The following is a 15,905-nucleotide window of genomic DNA, read 5'->3' on the forward strand; positions in this document are numbered from 1 at the left end:
TATCTCACCGGCGAGTGAGACTGCGAGGTTTGGGGGCCCGGTCGTGCCACTACGCGCTGCGCAAGGGGGGGGTTCGTACCCATCTGGCCGCGATCGGCCGTTTCCCCCTCGCTTGGTTCTGCCCCTGCTCCCCCTGCGCAGGCCTCACAGTGCGTCTGGCCGGCGCTTTAAAGCGGCGGCTTGGGCGGTTCCGCTAGCTGTTTTTCGTCTTCTGCGGGTTGCTTCTGGCTGGCGTTCCGCGAAGATGCAGCTCAAGCCGATGGAGATCAACCCTGAGGTGAGCGCCAGGTGCACCGCTGCCCGGAGAGCGCGAGGCCGACGGTGAGGGAGCCGAGTCGCTGACTGGTTTGGTTTTGCTTTTTTCTTTGCATTTGCCTTTCAGATGCTGAACAAAGTGAGTGGCGTCTCGCGCCGTCTCTGGCCCCCTCCCCCGGGAACGCCATGGCGGGGGCGCCCACCGACCGGTTCCTGGTGCTGGCAGGGAGTTAGCCGCCCGCTGAGCGCGCTGGAGGCGGCCTGGCTGGGGCGTGGGCCGGGCGCCCTCCCCGCGTCCCTGCATTTAGGGGGTGACTACGAAACCGGTCTCGGGGAGATGGAGGGGCTGCGCCCGGTGGCGGGCGAGCGCAGGGCGGAGCTCTTGAGGGCGTGGCGCGCGAAGCACGGACTGGGATGCACGGGCTTCGCGGGCGCCACGTGTGGGCCGCGCTTTGTGCTGTGTCATTGCGCCGGTTCGGGTGGGGGTAGCAGGGCGGGACTGGGGCTCCTCCTAGGCTCGGGTGTGGGCGCGGAGGGCGCGCGCCTGCTGGCCCCGCCCCCTGCCCCCTGGTAGGTGCCCGCGACTCGCGTGTCCCCGTGCGCCTGGCCGCCTTGTCTCCTTTCTGCAGGTGCTGTCCCGCCTGGGGGTCGCCGGTCAGTGGCGCTTCGTGGACGTGCTGGGGCTGGAGGAGGAGTCTCTGGGCTCGGTGCCAGCGCCTGCTTGCGCGCTGCTGCTGCTGTTTCCTCTCACGGCCCAGGTAGGGCGTGGGCCCCGGGTGGCGCTGGCCCCGGGCAGTGCACGCCGCTCCCCAACTTGAGGCGGCGGGGGCTCCCCTCCCCGCCCCTTTCCCTGTAGGTGATGCGGGGCCCGCCACCGAGGAAGGGAGGAGCCTGCATTTTCTTGGTACCTGTTCCCTGGGCTCCTGTTCCAGCGGTGCCTATTGCCTTCTCGCCCATGCAGTTGCCTTAAATTTGGAAGAGAGGCAGCATCTCAAGTTCCATCGTTCCTGTTATCCAGGGAAATAATTTATCATACTCATAAGTTCCCTTGAACTTGGGCTTTTTCGAGCCTCCAGTTCCGGGGAATGGCCTCTGGTTCCCTTTAGGGCTGTAACCTGTCAACTCATTGTTTGCTTCTCAGGCGCCCACCTAGCTGTAAAACGGAGGGGGAAGGGCTGGCCTAAATCGCAGGGAAGCGATTTAGGTTCGCCGATTCTCCGCCTCCATTGCCTGGGTTTCTGATGGTCTTAGGGGATTCTTCTCACCTCTTAACTCCCACCACTTGCATACTTGGGTTTAGCCTCTTGAATGTATTTCTTAAAGCTTAATCATTTGTGTATGGTTTCTGTGCGGGAACCTCCTTCTTCACTCTGACCTTGTAGCTAAATGAAATAGTGCATTATTAGCTCAGTTTTGAAAGCACCTCTTCATTTCCCTTTAAATGGTTTTCCTCCTACACGTGTACATGGATAGATGTATCTCAAAGACAGCGTCAGATTTTTTTTTAAAATATAGCTGGAATATTTGCTGTCTTGTGATTTGTGGAATCCCAGTAATTAGCATGGCATTGTCTATCTCCTATTGCTGTCACTTGACCGCTGATGTGGGAGTGGCTGAAATTAGCTTTAGCAAAACTTGAGCATCACTCTAAAGAGTGAGGTTAACTGAAGCACGGTCCTAAGGCTAGATGTTCTAGAAGCATCTCCAACCATAATCAAGTCCTATGGGACGTTCCAAGCCTTCCTCCTAGTAAATGAGCTAAGTATTATGGGTAAAAACACTTACTACAGCTAAGATGATCTCACAAACATATTTTTATTGCTAAAGTCTTTTACTTGGGCGAAAAGGGAGCGGTCAAACTGTTGGAAGTCAAATTAGCTTCCTGGTTAACCAAATCGGTCTCCTGTCTCGAGTTGAGCATCACACAGAGCTTTTTTATTAGAGCAACCATGATGACTCGGAGGTTTTGAGCAGCATTTAGAGGAAAGGCCTCTGGGAGGCAGTGGTGCGGCACGTTTGCCTTTAAAAGCTGACTGTTCTCCTTTTGCAGGATCTTGTTAGAGAACATTCTAGTTTGTGCTATGTTTGAAAGAGCTCCATACTTTGTCCTTTAGCTTCAATTCAACCTATCTGATTGATCGAGCGCCTATTCTGCTACACAGAATGGCTACTGGACAAAACACTGAAGCCAATTTAAAGAAAAGTTGAGGTTTTATAGGTTGACTCCTAAAGATGTTAATTTGGAAGGCATTTAATTTTTGGCTAAGGGAATGTTATGACATCCTACATGGACCACTTCTGAAATGTTAAGTGCTAGTGAACTATTTACGGAGTGATTTCCATGGAAGAGCTCAAGCAGCCTTAAAGGATGCTTGGAGGCAGTATTTTTTTTCTTTTCTTTTCTTTTTTTTTTTTTGAGAGGCGAAGTCTTGCTCTGTGGCAAGGCTGGAGTGCAGTGGCATGATTGTGGCTCACTGCAACCTCTACCTCCCAGGTTCAAGCTATTCTCCTGCCCCATTTTAACATTTCATCTAATTAGCCTAGAAAATGAAAGAAAAAAAAAAAAAAGAAACTCTTACTGGTCAGTGAATACTAAATTGAGGATAGAAGGGAAAAAGTTCTGCTAGTGGGAGTTTAAGTTGCTCTTCTGGGGTAAGAGATCTTATTCTTCTGTTAGTACCAGCGAGCAGGCTTAAACTTCAGTTCATGTGCGGTAATGTAAAGCTACTAGAACTGGAAATATGTTTTTGATGGTCTGTCTGGTTTTGCTTGTTATGGGAAATCAGTGTTTGTATAGCGTTAGCACCCTGCTTTTTAACTGAGAAGTCCTAATTTGTTTATTTTTATTTTTTAGAGACAAGGTCTCAAACTCCTGAGCTCAGGTGATCCTCCTGCCTCAACCTCCCTAGTAGCTGGGATTATAGGCACAAGCCACTGATCCTGGCTCAAGAAGTCATAACTTCTAAGGTCTTTAAAACTAGTTAGTGAAAAGTTCAGACAAGCTCACTCAATTACTGTACAGAAAGCTAGCAGATGTTTTGAGGAAATCCGTTTCCTAGTCCCATTCATTTACCAGTTTCTGTCCTCCTCCTCCTCAAATTGCCAATCTGTTCTTAAAGTAAACTGTTTAGCTGGCAAGAACAAGCTAGTGTCACATCTTCCTCTTGTAAAATCACAGCCCAATACCCTGGACCAGTTGTCTTTCCTTCCTTAAAAAGAAGGGAGAGGGAATGGTTAATGTCTTTCACTTGCTCTTTTCAACAGTTCAGGCTTGTTTTTGTTTTTGAAGCGAAGTATACTTGGGCCAAATAGAAGTAGAACTTTAAAGAATAGTGAAATGTAAACCAGTTGGTTCTCTTGTTGGGTATTCAGTTGACTGAAACTTGATTAGGATGCCTATGTGAAATACAGTTGTTAAGTGTTAGAAAATAATGAACCAGTTTCTTTGTTTTCAGACTTCATGACACTATTTCGGGCTGAAAGGTTGCAGTGGTGTCTAGACAGAGCCTTGGGCTGTATCCAATGCAGTCACTGCACTGCAGCACTGGGGTGGAGTCTCTGAACCTCTCAGAGCCCCACTGGCTGGCGTGGGTGTGGGAGGCAGACAGACGGGCCCTTCTCTGGAAGTCAGCCAGCATCTAGAACCAAGGCTCCTGGTCACACATCCCACTGGTGTTTCCATTTAGGTGGTAGAACTCACTGTGCTGCCATCTGTTCTTTGCATTTTCATTCTGAGATGTCAAAATGCTTTTTACATTTACAGCATGAGAACTTCAGGAAAAAACAGATTGAAGAGCTGAAGGGACAAGAAGTTAGTCCTAAAGTATATTTCATGAAGCAGACCATTGGGAACTCCTGTGGCACAATTGGACTTATACATGCAGTGGCCAATAATCAAGATAAACTGGGATTTGGTAGGTGTGGGTTTTGAGGCCAGTCATCCTGTGCTTGAACTTGAAACATGGAGTTCAGAAACAGATGTGTTCCCAAGGTCAGAGATGCTGTACCTTTTGAAACCATTTTATAACGGTGTCAAACGCTTAATCTGGTTCATAATCTCCTCAGAAAGAATTCCTGGCACTTCCAAATTTTGAAATAATCCCATTTAACAAATACAAGTTTAGAGCTGAAAGTTTAAATTGAGCTCTTTTGAAATATAAGTTGTTCTTGCTATTGCTTTGTAATTAATGTCTCTTAGGCTAATCCACACAGAGCAGTAACAAAATGCTTATGCCAGTAGTTAGCCAGTCATATGTCTCTGTGCTGGACTGTTTCTTCACATTTCTATTCAAGATCTTTATTTTCTGTCTTAATAACTGAGGTTGAATTTTCTACCCCAAAATAATAATCTTGGTTTGGGAACCATTTTAGATTAGAACATTGTAATAACTTCATGTATATAATAGATGTTAGCTGTGCATTCTTAGGTGCTGTAGATACAGCAGTAGACAAGGCAGCCCCGGCTTTTATGGTACTAGAAATCCCAAGTACGTGTTACAAATGAAGTGCTGTGAAAAAAATGACTGGAGTGAAGTGGGAGGGAAAAGGGGTCGGGTGTGGAAGGGAACAGAGGCAAGAAAGAGCTTGGCACATTGACAGAACGGAGAGACTCTGGCTTGAAAGCAGTGAATAGAGAGTGGTTAAAAAAAAGGCCAGGGGAAAAGGTACAGCTCGTCTACAACCCTGGAGGCAGTATTTTTTTTTTTTCTTTTTCTTTTTTTTGAGACGGAGTTTCACTCGTTACCCAGGCTGGAGTACAATGGCGCGATCTCGGCTCACCACAACCTCTGCCTCCTGGGTTCAGGCAATTCTCCTGCCTCAGCCTCCTGAGTAGCTGGAGGATTACAGGCACGCGCCACCATGCCCAGCTAATTTTTTGTATTAGTAGAGATGGGGTTTCACCATGTTGACCAGGATGGTCTCGATCTCTTGACCTCGTGATCCACCTGCCTCGGCCTCCCAAAGTGGAGGCAGTATTTTTTTTTCTTTTTTCTTTTTTTTTTTTAAGACAGAGTCTTGCTCTGTGGCAAGGCTGGAGTGCAGTGGTACGATCTTGGCTCACTGCACCCTCCACCTCCCAGGTTTAAGCTATTCTCCTGCCCCAAACTCCCTAGCAGCTGGTACTACAGGCACGAGCCACTACACCAGCTAATTTTTTGTTTTAGTAGAGATGGGGTTTCACCATGTTGGCAAGGATGGTCTTGATCTGACTTCATAATGCACCTGCCTCTGCCTCCGCCTCCCAAAGTGCTAAGGATTACAGGCATGGGCCACCGCATCTGGCCTGTAGGCAGTATTAAAGATTCAGGTAGCTCAACGTGATCAGCAAAGGCTTAAGTCAATAATAAATATGTACCCATTTGTACTATTTTATCTATATTAATACATGGATTTTTTTTTTTTTTGAAGAGGACGGATCAGTCCTGAAACAGTTTCTTTCTGAAACAGAGAAAATGTCCCCTGAAGATAGAGCAAAATGCTTTGAAAAGAATGAGGTAAGAGAACTTTCAGAGCATTGCCTTTAAATAACTCTAGAGATTTTTGTGGTAATTATCTTCTTTTTTCCACAGGCCATACAGGCAGCCCATGATGCCGTGGCACAGGAAGGCCAATGTCGGGTAAATGCACATACAAATCAGAGCCAGGCTGCCTGGGTGCCATCTGTGTTTCCACTGAAATTGTGCAGGAATCTCTTACTGGAACACAGCAAATGTTATCTACCCAGGGCCAAATGACACCAGAAAGTTTTACCCAAATAATGCTTTGACTAGACCTGTTCATAAAAAAGGCTCTTCAGAAATTGTATTGGCCATTGAAATAATCTTGAGTAAATTCAAATTGACAGTATTTTGTTTAGATCCAAATGAATCTTATAGGCCAGGGATAGTGGCTCCTGCCTGTAATCCCAACAATCTGAGGGGCCAAGGAAGGCAAATCACTTGAGCCTAGGAGTTTGGGACCAGCTGGGCAATGTGGTAAAACCCCATCTCTACAAAAAATACAAAACGTAGCGAGGTGTGGTGGCACACATTTGTAGTCCCACCTACTCAGGAGGCTGAGGTGGGAGAATTGCTTGAGCCCTGGAAGCAGAAGTTGCAGTGAGCTGAGATCATGCCATTGCACTCCAGCCTGGGTGACCCTGTCTCAAAAAAAAAAAAAAAAAAAAAAAAAAATTCCAAATAAGTCTTATAGAGTGTACACCTCTCCTACATACTGAGCATTTCAAATAATATCATAGGCTCTTGGGGAGAATGAAATATACCACATAGGACAATTTCTAGAAGGCTTGAATATGCCATAATCTGATCAGAGCCTCTGAGTCAACTGCTAAATTTAAGTCAGATCTCAGTATCCTTTTTATTTTTATTTTTAAATCTTTTATTTTTTTTGACAAGGTCAGGCTCTACTGCCCAGGCTGGAGTGTACTGGTGCAATGTTGGCTCACTGCAGCGATTCTCCCAACTCAGCCTCCTGAGTAGCTGGGATTACAAGTGCACACCACCACACCTGCTAATTGTATTTTTTGTAGAGATGGGTTTTCACCATGTTATCCAGGCTGGTCCTGAACTCTGTGAGGTCAAGTGATCTGCCTGCCTCGGCCTCTCAAAGTGCTGGGATTACAGGTGTGAGCTGCCATGCCCAGCCAGATCTCAGTGTCTTTATAACTACAGCTGGTTGTGCCATTTTCTAGTCTTGACCTCGGTTGAGATATACTTACCCTCTCTAAGCCTCAGTTTTCTCCTCAGCAAAAAGCCTGTAGTAGTAGCATCCTCATAGAGTTGTTCTGACAGTTTTTTTTTCCTAATGAGTTTAGAATAGGGCCTAATACAGGACATACATAAATATTAGTTACAATTTTAAAAAATAAAAGCAAGACCAAGCATATTTTGCTTCAATTGCAAGATAATTTTTTAAATAACTCAGCTTACACTCATTTTCAAAACAATTTCTTGACTTTCTTTAGGTAGATGACAAAGTGAATTTCCATTTTATTCTGTTTAACAACGTGGATGGCCACCTCTATGAACTTGGTATGTTTCACTCCATTTTTGGAACCCAGTGTAGTTTCATGCATTCTTTCAGACTGAATTTCTCTTGATATATTGTTGTGTAACTTTATGGCCCTTGGCATATCACTGTTTATAAAGCCACAATAAAAAGTATTCTCATGAGGGCACTTAACCCCTTATTATCCCCAGAGCAACTTCCTCAGGCAACTGACCTAATCAATGGCTGTAATACCTGATCAGTGGCTTTAGTCAGAAACCATTGAAGAGAATAGATCAGATCAGTGCTAGGTCAAGGTATATGTGATCAGATTTTCTCATCTGTAGCATCCCCTAGTATCCTTTCTGGGCAAAGAATTCGTCTGAAAAAGGATCAGTGCCTGAATATGACCTTACTTGTTTAAAAAGAATCGGACATGTTGGAGTAATTTCTATTAACTAGTTTATGACATCAGGAAAGAAGACCCACCTTGTATGATTCATCCTTTTGTATTAATGGAGAAACACTTGCAACTGTGTTGTCTCAAGCCAAGGTATCACCTACGGGTTTACAAAGGCAAAGGAATAATGAGGGCAATCTACAGTCATTGGAGGGCAGATGAAATCTCAGGTGTCTCCTTTTCTTGCCTCCACCTTTCCTGTACTCCAGAGACTGCATCTGACTTTGGCTCTGTGGCCCTTTGCAAGAGTTGGGGGCACAGGCTCCTTCGCGGTAGCTGACTTGAGCTTGTGCGATCCTGTTAATTGTAGATTAGAATTGCCTGGGATGGATGTCTAGGAACACTTGAACCTTATTTGCAGCCTGTTGCTTCATAACCAGGCTTCGTTTTATGGATTTGGCCGTGGGGTTTTTGGATGAATCTAAAACTTCCCTCTTGGCTAAGTAAGCATGGTAGCCAGAAAACATGCAGAGAAAACTGACATGCCTGGCTTCTTTGTTACAGATGGACGAATGCCTTTTCCAGTGAACCATGGCGCCAGTTCAGAAGACACCCTGCTGCAGGTCATCTTTGGAATGCATCTCTTCCTAATGGGCCCTATATTTCTTTGGCCAAATTTTCTATTCTGAAGTGCTAACACTCTTCCAGGACAGCCAGCATCAATTGTCTGGATTAATAGCAGTCTTTAGGGCTAAAAGATCATCTTAGTAATTTTATCTACCTTATTTTATTGCAAGTGGTTTTAGACAGGGCTTCATAGAAGCCCTGAGTAATCTGTTTCATGTGCTGTCTTTAGTCCACAGTTAGAATTAGCCTGAAAGCTATTGCTTTGCTTCCTGGTGGAATTAAGGTGACCATTGTCCTCTTGTCAGATTACATCATAGCCAAAGGCTCATGGAACAGCAGCCTTTCATAATCCCTCTAAGATTTGGGTCAGTCTTGGAAGTAGTGTACTATAGATTCTAGTTAGGTGGTTAAAGTTAGGAGTTTTTTCTTCCCACACGGTTTATGGTCACAAGAACAAGAGAAGCAGATTTAAAATGCACCTGACAAAAACTGTTAACATCCAGGATCACTTTGTAACCATCCTGGACAGAAACCTGATTCTAGACAAAGGTTGGTGGACTATTCTAGGCCTCTTTACCCAAAAATGAGTCTCTAGAGTTGAATCAGTTTGCTATTGTAAAGGAAAATTGCTTAATTATGATAAAATACAAAATGCTGTTCCTAGCTTGCTGTGCTTGAAGAAAAAAAACACACAAAATGCTGTTAAGATACAACTATACTTCATTTGTAGTAGTAATAGTATCAGATCTTTGAAGAACTTGCTGTGTGCAGACCAGGACTCAGCGAGCATTTTCTATAAAGAGCCAAAAACAATATTTTAGTCCTTGCATGGTATATGGCTCAGCAACCCATAGAGACTCTCTAAATGAATGTACGTAGCTGTTCTCTACCAGCACAGGCTGGGTTGGGCCCATAGGCTGCAGTTTTCTGACCCCCTGTACCTAGGTGCTCTTCTAGGTGATATGTATCTTTTGTAGAAATCTTTTAATGACAAAATGAGTTAGGTATTATCCCCATTTCAGAGCCAAGAAAACTCAGGTGCAAGGAGCTTAAGGCCTGAGATCAGTGACTTACATGGCAAACTGTGGTTCAAACCTAGATGGTCTGGCTAGGTGCGGTGGCTCACACCTACAATCCCAGCACTTTGGGAGGCCAAGGCGGGAGGATTGCTTGAGCTCAGGAGTTCAAGACCAGCCTGGGCAAAATGGTGAAACTCCATCTCTACTAAAAATATAAAAATTAGCCTGGCATGGTGGTGTGTGCGTGTAGTCCCAGCTGCTCAGGAGGCTTAGGCACAAGAATTCCTTGAACCTGGGAAAGTGGAGGTTGCAGTGAGCTGAGATCTCACCACTATATTCCAACCTGGGCAACAGAGCAAGACTCTATCTCAGAAGAAAAAGCAGAATAAAAGTTAGCCTGCATCTAGAGTCTGTGCTCTTTAGCCACTGTACAATACCAATACGACCTTTCTTTACAAAAGACCTCTCTTTGGAACCTCACAGACCTGCTAGCCCCAAGATGCTAGTGGACCACATTATGCCACTGTAATAGGGAGGATTGAGTGCGCTTGTCTGTTAGACACACCTGAGATCAGTTAAAGCTAATTCTTGGTATTCAAGAGGTATATGGGATTAGTAATAGGGAATGAAGAATAGACCTGGAGAGGTAGGATGGGATGGAGGGGTTGCATGAGAGAGTCAGAATTTACTTGGTGAGAATAAGAAAACAGGTGGAATTTCTGGTCTGTCTTGTATTTGGAAGAAAGATCCTGGTCCTTCTAGTAAAGCTTTTAAGGTACATGCTAACTCATCTAACACTGCACTAATATAAAAATGTGCCCCACATTAGAATACTTACAAGTGTTACACAAGTAGAATTTACAAGGTGTGGGGAAGGTAAAAGGTTTTTAGTTACTTTTTTTTTTTATGGAGATGAGGTGGGGAGGGACTCACTGTGTTGCCCAGGCCGGTCTTTAACTCTTGGGCTCAAGTGATTTTCCTGCCTTGGCCTCCCAGAGTGCTGCAATTATAGGCATGAGCCACAGGACCCAGCCACAGCTTTTTTTTTTTTTTTTAACTATTCTAAAATTCATTTAAAATTAAGAGAGTTTCTAAAGTAAACCAGCATTTTAGTTAAAATTCTTACCTTGAGTAAGGCTGGTTCTATATGTTAAAGATGTTTTAGGTTGTCTAAACTTTGTACTAAATTATTGAACTGGTGAGAAGATACATGCACTTAACCCAAATATCCTAAACTTGAATGAGTTAGGTCTCTGCACAGTGGCTCTGTAGAAGATGGTTATTCTCTTTAAAGGTACAGCTTTGATAGTGAAATCAATATTGTATGTCTTATAAGTCAATTCAGGGAAGACAGGTCTGGAATATTGATATATTAAAAAACCTGTAGAGGATAAAATATTGATGTCAATCCAGATACTGTTTTTTTTTTTTTTTTTTTTTTTTTTTTTGAGAAAAGGTCTTCTGTTGTTTCTCAGGCTGGAGTGCGGTGGTGCAATCGTGGCTTGCTATAGCCTTGAACTCCATGCTCAAGCAATCCTCCCACCTCAGTCTTCTGAGCAACCAGGACTATAAGCGCACACCACCATGCCCAGCTAATTTTTAAATTTGTAGTTGAGATGTCACCCAGGCTGGTCTCAAACTCCTGAGCTCAAGCCATCCCCTGCCTTAGCCTCCCGAAGTGCTGGGATTGCAGGCCTGAGCTGTGTCTGGTCCAAACTCACTGAGTTGGTGATTTCTAAATTTTAGGGGTGATGTTTCATTACTATTCTGTATCATAGAGTATTCCCTTTCTCCTTCAAGGTCTTATATTATGATTTACAGAGCTATCTTTCCATTGGGCTTTTTACAGATTGAACAGAGTAATTGATATTTTTGATCCCAAAACAATTATATCCTAGAAGTCAGTAACACTGGGATTAATTTTCTCTTACCAGTATTTGTCATCTATGTTTTGGTAACACATGTCACTTCATAAATCTCTATGGTTCCATTGCTTGTCTGTACCTGGAATACCAGGTAAACTTTAAGGCTGTTTTTTAAAATGTTTACTTAGAAGACAATTGTCTTTACTCTTGGGAAATTTCTCAGTTACAATTTCTCTCTTATGCCACCTTATGGAAGAAAGATCAATTTCCAATCTTTGTATTTGAGAAAAATAACATGAATAGTTTTTTTTTTTTTTTTTTTTTTTTTAACTTTTCCAAAACCAGGTACAAGGTGAGGAAGCAAACCATTTGTGGAAGTGAGAAAGAAGTAAATTTATGATGTGACCCTGTCTTCCCATCACCTGATTTTTTGCTTTAAGTCTGGTTTTTAAATTAATGATGGAATTAAAGTTGATGAGGGTGAACTTTGAGCATTAATAGACCTTGGAGTTCCTTTTCCCTATGTGACTTTCATTTTGAGCTCTTGCTGTTTGGATATTAATGACATTTCTCCTTTCTAGGATGCTGCCAAGGTCTGCAGAGAATTCACCGAGCGTGAGCAAGGAGAGGTCCGCTTCTCTGCCGTGGCTCTCTGCAAGGCAGCCTAATGCTCTGTGGGAGGGACTTTGCTGTTTTCCCCTCTTCCCTTCAACGTGAAAATATATACCTCCCCATGCAGTCTAAAATGCTTTAGTACTTGAGAAACACAGCTGTCCTCCTTCCATTCTGCAGACATGCCTTCCCCTCAGCCACACCCAAGCACGAGCAGAGTGCACAGCTGTCCACTGGGCCAGTGTGGTGTGAGCTTCAGATGGCGAAGCGTTCTCCCCAGTGTATGTCTTGTACCCAATATCTAATGCTTTCAATGGCTACTTTGGTTTCTGTTCGTAAGTTAAGACCTTGGATGTGGTTTAATTGTTTGTCCTCAAAAGGAATAAAAGTTTTCTGCTGATAAGAGATAGCCACAACTGGTTCTAATTTTCTTTTGCCCTCCCCCTAATATATCAGATTATTTTGGTAGTAATAGATGACTATTTTCCATATAAGTAACTCCATACAGTGCTGCTAAGAAAATTACCATAAAAATATTGGTGTGTGTCTGGTTTTTTTGCATTTATATTCCCTATGTATACCTGTAGAAACTAATTTTTTAAAATTTTTAAATAGGCAAATTTTGTGGAACAATTTTAGACTTACAAAAATATTGAAGATATTGTAGACATCCCATTAACCCCCTACCTAGTTTCTTTTATTACTAATCAGGGTTCTCTAGAGGGACAGAACTAATAGATGTGTATATAAAGAGGAGTTTATTAGGGAATATTGACCCACACAATCACAAGGTGAAGTCCCACAGTAGGCTCTCTGCAAGCTGAGGAGCAAGGAAGCCAGTCTGAGTCCCCAAACCTCAAAAGCAGGGAAACCAACAGTGCAGCCTTCACTCTGTAGTGAAAGGTGCGAGAGTCCCAAAGCTGGAGTCTGATGCTGGAGGGGAGGAAGCATCCAGCACAGGAGGAAGATGGAGGCTGGAAGACTCAGCCAGTCTAGTCTTAATACGTTCTTCTGTCTGCTTTTATTCTAGCTGCTGATTAGATGGTGCCCCCCCAGATTGAGGGTGGGTCTGCCTTTCCCAGTCCACTGACTCAAGTATTAATCTCCTTTAGCAATTCCCTTACAGACACTCCCAGAAACAATACTTTGCATCCTTCAATCCAATCAAGATGTTCAGTATTAACCATCATAATTATTAACCTATTGATACATTGCTATTAAGTCCATAGCTTGTTTAGATTTCCTGGCCGTTTACCTAATACCCTTTTTCTGTTTCAGGATCCCACATTACTTTAGTTGCCGTGTCTCACCAGGCTGCTTTGGGCAGTGTCAGTTTCTCAGACTTCTCTCATTCTTTGAGGACCTTGACAAATTTGAGGAGTACCATCAAGTATTTTGTAAGGTCCCCCTCTATTGGAATTTGTCTAATCGTTTTTTCTGATTAGGGTTATAAATTTTGGGGAAGATGACCACAGAGGCAAAGTGCTGTTTTCATCATATCCTATAAAGAGTACATAAGCATAATTTATCACTGATTCTGACCTCTGTTATCTGGCTGAGGTGTTTGAAAGACTTCACTGTAAACTTACTCCTGCATTTTCCATGCTGTACTGGTTGGAAGTCACCATGCAGAGTCCACACTTAAGAGGCAGAGGTATATGTTCCATCTCGAGGACCAAGTATATGAATTATTTGGACGGGAGGTTTGTCTTTTTTTCTCCTATTTAACCATTTTTATCAGTATGAACTCACACTCTGGATTTGTTACAATCCAGTACTACTTGTTGCCCACGTTGTTCCAGCTTTAGTTGTGGGGAGCTCTTTCAGTTGGCTTCTGTGTCGCTTTGACACACCCCAATCAGTGTAGCATTTTTTGTTTCTCTTAACAATTCCTTACTGTCTAGAAATTTTTTTTAAGTCTTTGGCATTTGGTGTTAAACCTTGCTTTATAGATCAACATGCCCTTATTTTATAGATAAGGATACACTTATATGTAATTTATAGGCTTTCATTAAAGATTAAATGAGAGTGTCTGGTCTCAACCATGGACACTTGAATTTAACAGTTCACTTCCAGTTACACAAAGTGAGGGAAGCCAGGAAGAAACCCGATGCTTCCTGCTTTTACTGTGATCCGCACAGGAGGGCTCTGTCCTGTCTGGGGCCAGGAATCCAGATAACTTGGGTCTCAGCTGCCTTATTCACAGTTCTCTTATCCCTGATTATGGTGGTAATACTCCTGATTCCACCTTTTTTTTTTGAGACAGGGTCTCACTCTGTCACCCCACCTCTCACCCCCCTTTGGAGTGCAGTGGTGCAGTCTTGGCTCACTGCAGCCTCCAACTCCCGGGCTCAAGTGATTCTCCCACTTCAACCCCCACAAGTAGCTGGGACTACAGGTGCATGCCACTATGCCCAGCTAATTTTTATTTTTTGAGACTGTCTCACTGTGTTGCCAGGCTGGAGTGCAGTGGTGCGATCTCAGCTCACTACAATCTCCACCTCCCAGGTTCAAGTGATTCTCCTGCCTTAGCCTCCCAAGTAGCTGGGACCACAGGCACACGCCACTGTGCCCAGCTAATTTTTTTGTATTTTTAGTAGAGATGGGGTTTCACCATTTTGGCCAGGATGGTTTCAATCTCTTGACCTTGCAATCTGCCTGCCTCGGCCTCCCAAAGTGCTGGGATTACAGGTTTGAGCCACTGCACCCAACCTAAGTCTGTATTTTCAGTAGAGATGGGGTTTTGCCATGTTGCCCTGTCCTGTCTTGAACTCATGAGCTCAAGTGATCCACCTGCCTCAGCCTCCAAAAGTTCTAGGATTATAGGCATGAGCCACCACACCTGGCCCTATTCCAACTTTTTTTGAGATGGTGTCTCACTGTCACCCAGGCTGGAGTGCAGTGGCATGATCTCAGCTCACTGCAAACTCTGCCTCCCAGGTTCAAGCAATTCTCCTGCCTCAGCCTCCTGTGTAGCTGGGATTACAGGTGCCCCACCATGCCTGGCTAATTTTTTGTGTGTGTGTTTTTAGTAGAGACGGGATTTTATGGTGTTGGCCAGGCTGGGTCTTGAACTCCTGACCTCAAGTGGGAGGCCCACCTCAGCCTCCAAAAGTGCTGGGATTACAGATGTGAGCCACCATGTCTGGCCCCAACTTTTACATGAAGGACATCTTGGTTTCTTGAAAGAAAGTGATCACTTCTGTTGACATCCTATTAATGTAAAAACTAAATACACAGTGATTCGGGTGATTTCTCTTGCCTTTAAATTTTAAATTCTAACTTGGTGCATGACTTCTATACAATCATCTTGAAGGTTGACTTAGGGGAAAGAAACAAAGGATTCCTTCTTGCATATAAGTGCTGGTACAAAGATTGTTTTTGGCCTCCGAAATGTAAATTATACCACTAAACATAGCTGGAAGACTTTACACTTCATATATAGAAGCATATTCATTTAAACGCTCTCAAAAATCTAACATAACTTAATGTGCCACCCCATGGAAGGTTATGCAATAGGTCATGTATGTGGGTGACTGCCACCCCAGAGGTGCAGAGAAATTTTGGTTTCACTAAAGAAGTGCACAGAGATTAGGTTACATGCCCGTGTTCTCGTTGCTAATCACTGGGGAAACCAGGACTTGACTATGGACCTGTATTAGTGCATTTTCATGCTGCTGATAAAGACCTGAGACTGGGAAGAAAAATAGGTTTAATGGACTCACAATTTCATATGGCTGGTGAAGTCTCATAATCGTGGTGGAAGGTGAAAGGCACTTTTTACATGGCAGCAGGCAAGAGAGAATGAGGAGGAAGCAAAAGTGGAAACTCCTTATAAAACCATCAGATCTTGTGAGACTTATTCACCACCAAGGGAACAGTCTGGGGGAAACTGCCTCCATGATTCAATTATCTCCCACTGGGTCCCTCCCACAACACATGGGAATGATGGGAGTACAATTCAAGATAAATTTGGGTGGGGTTACAGGACCAAAGGGCAGCTATCCCCAGTCAATATCATAGATTATGGGGTTCATCAAACCTGTCTTTAACCTCTGCTTCCACCTCTGTAACTTTAGACAAAGTAATTAATGCTCTACCACATCTTTATTGTTTCATGTTGAAATAGACACGGTGAAG

At 43.8% G+C, this 15,905-nt stretch overlaps 1 protein-coding gene across 1 annotated transcript; it reads left to right on the plus strand.

The window, feature by feature from the left end:
- Positions 1–229: 229 nt before the first annotated feature.
- UCHL1 (ubiquitin C-terminal hydrolase L1) lies at positions 230–12,168 on the plus strand. Its single transcript, XM_012474985.3, has 9 exons — positions 230–277; positions 383–394; positions 885–1,013; positions 4,019–4,169; positions 5,665–5,750; positions 5,826–5,873; positions 7,220–7,286; positions 8,207–8,265; positions 11,735–12,168. Exons 1-9 carry the CDS (start codon positions 245–247, stop codon positions 11,819–11,821), a joined length of 672 nt encoding a protein of 223 aa, XP_012330408.1. The 5' UTR covers positions 230–244; the 3' UTR covers positions 11,822–12,168.
- Positions 12,169–15,905: the final 3,737 nt, after the last annotated feature.

This window comes from Aotus nancymaae, unplaced genomic scaffold (genome assembly GCF_030222135.1).
Source record: "Aotus nancymaae isolate 86718 unplaced genomic scaffold, 86718_ANA_hifiasm-v0.15.2.pri h1tg000006l, whole genome shotgun sequence".
NCBI lineage: Eukaryota > Metazoa > Chordata > Mammalia > Primates > Aotidae > Aotus > Aotus nancymaae.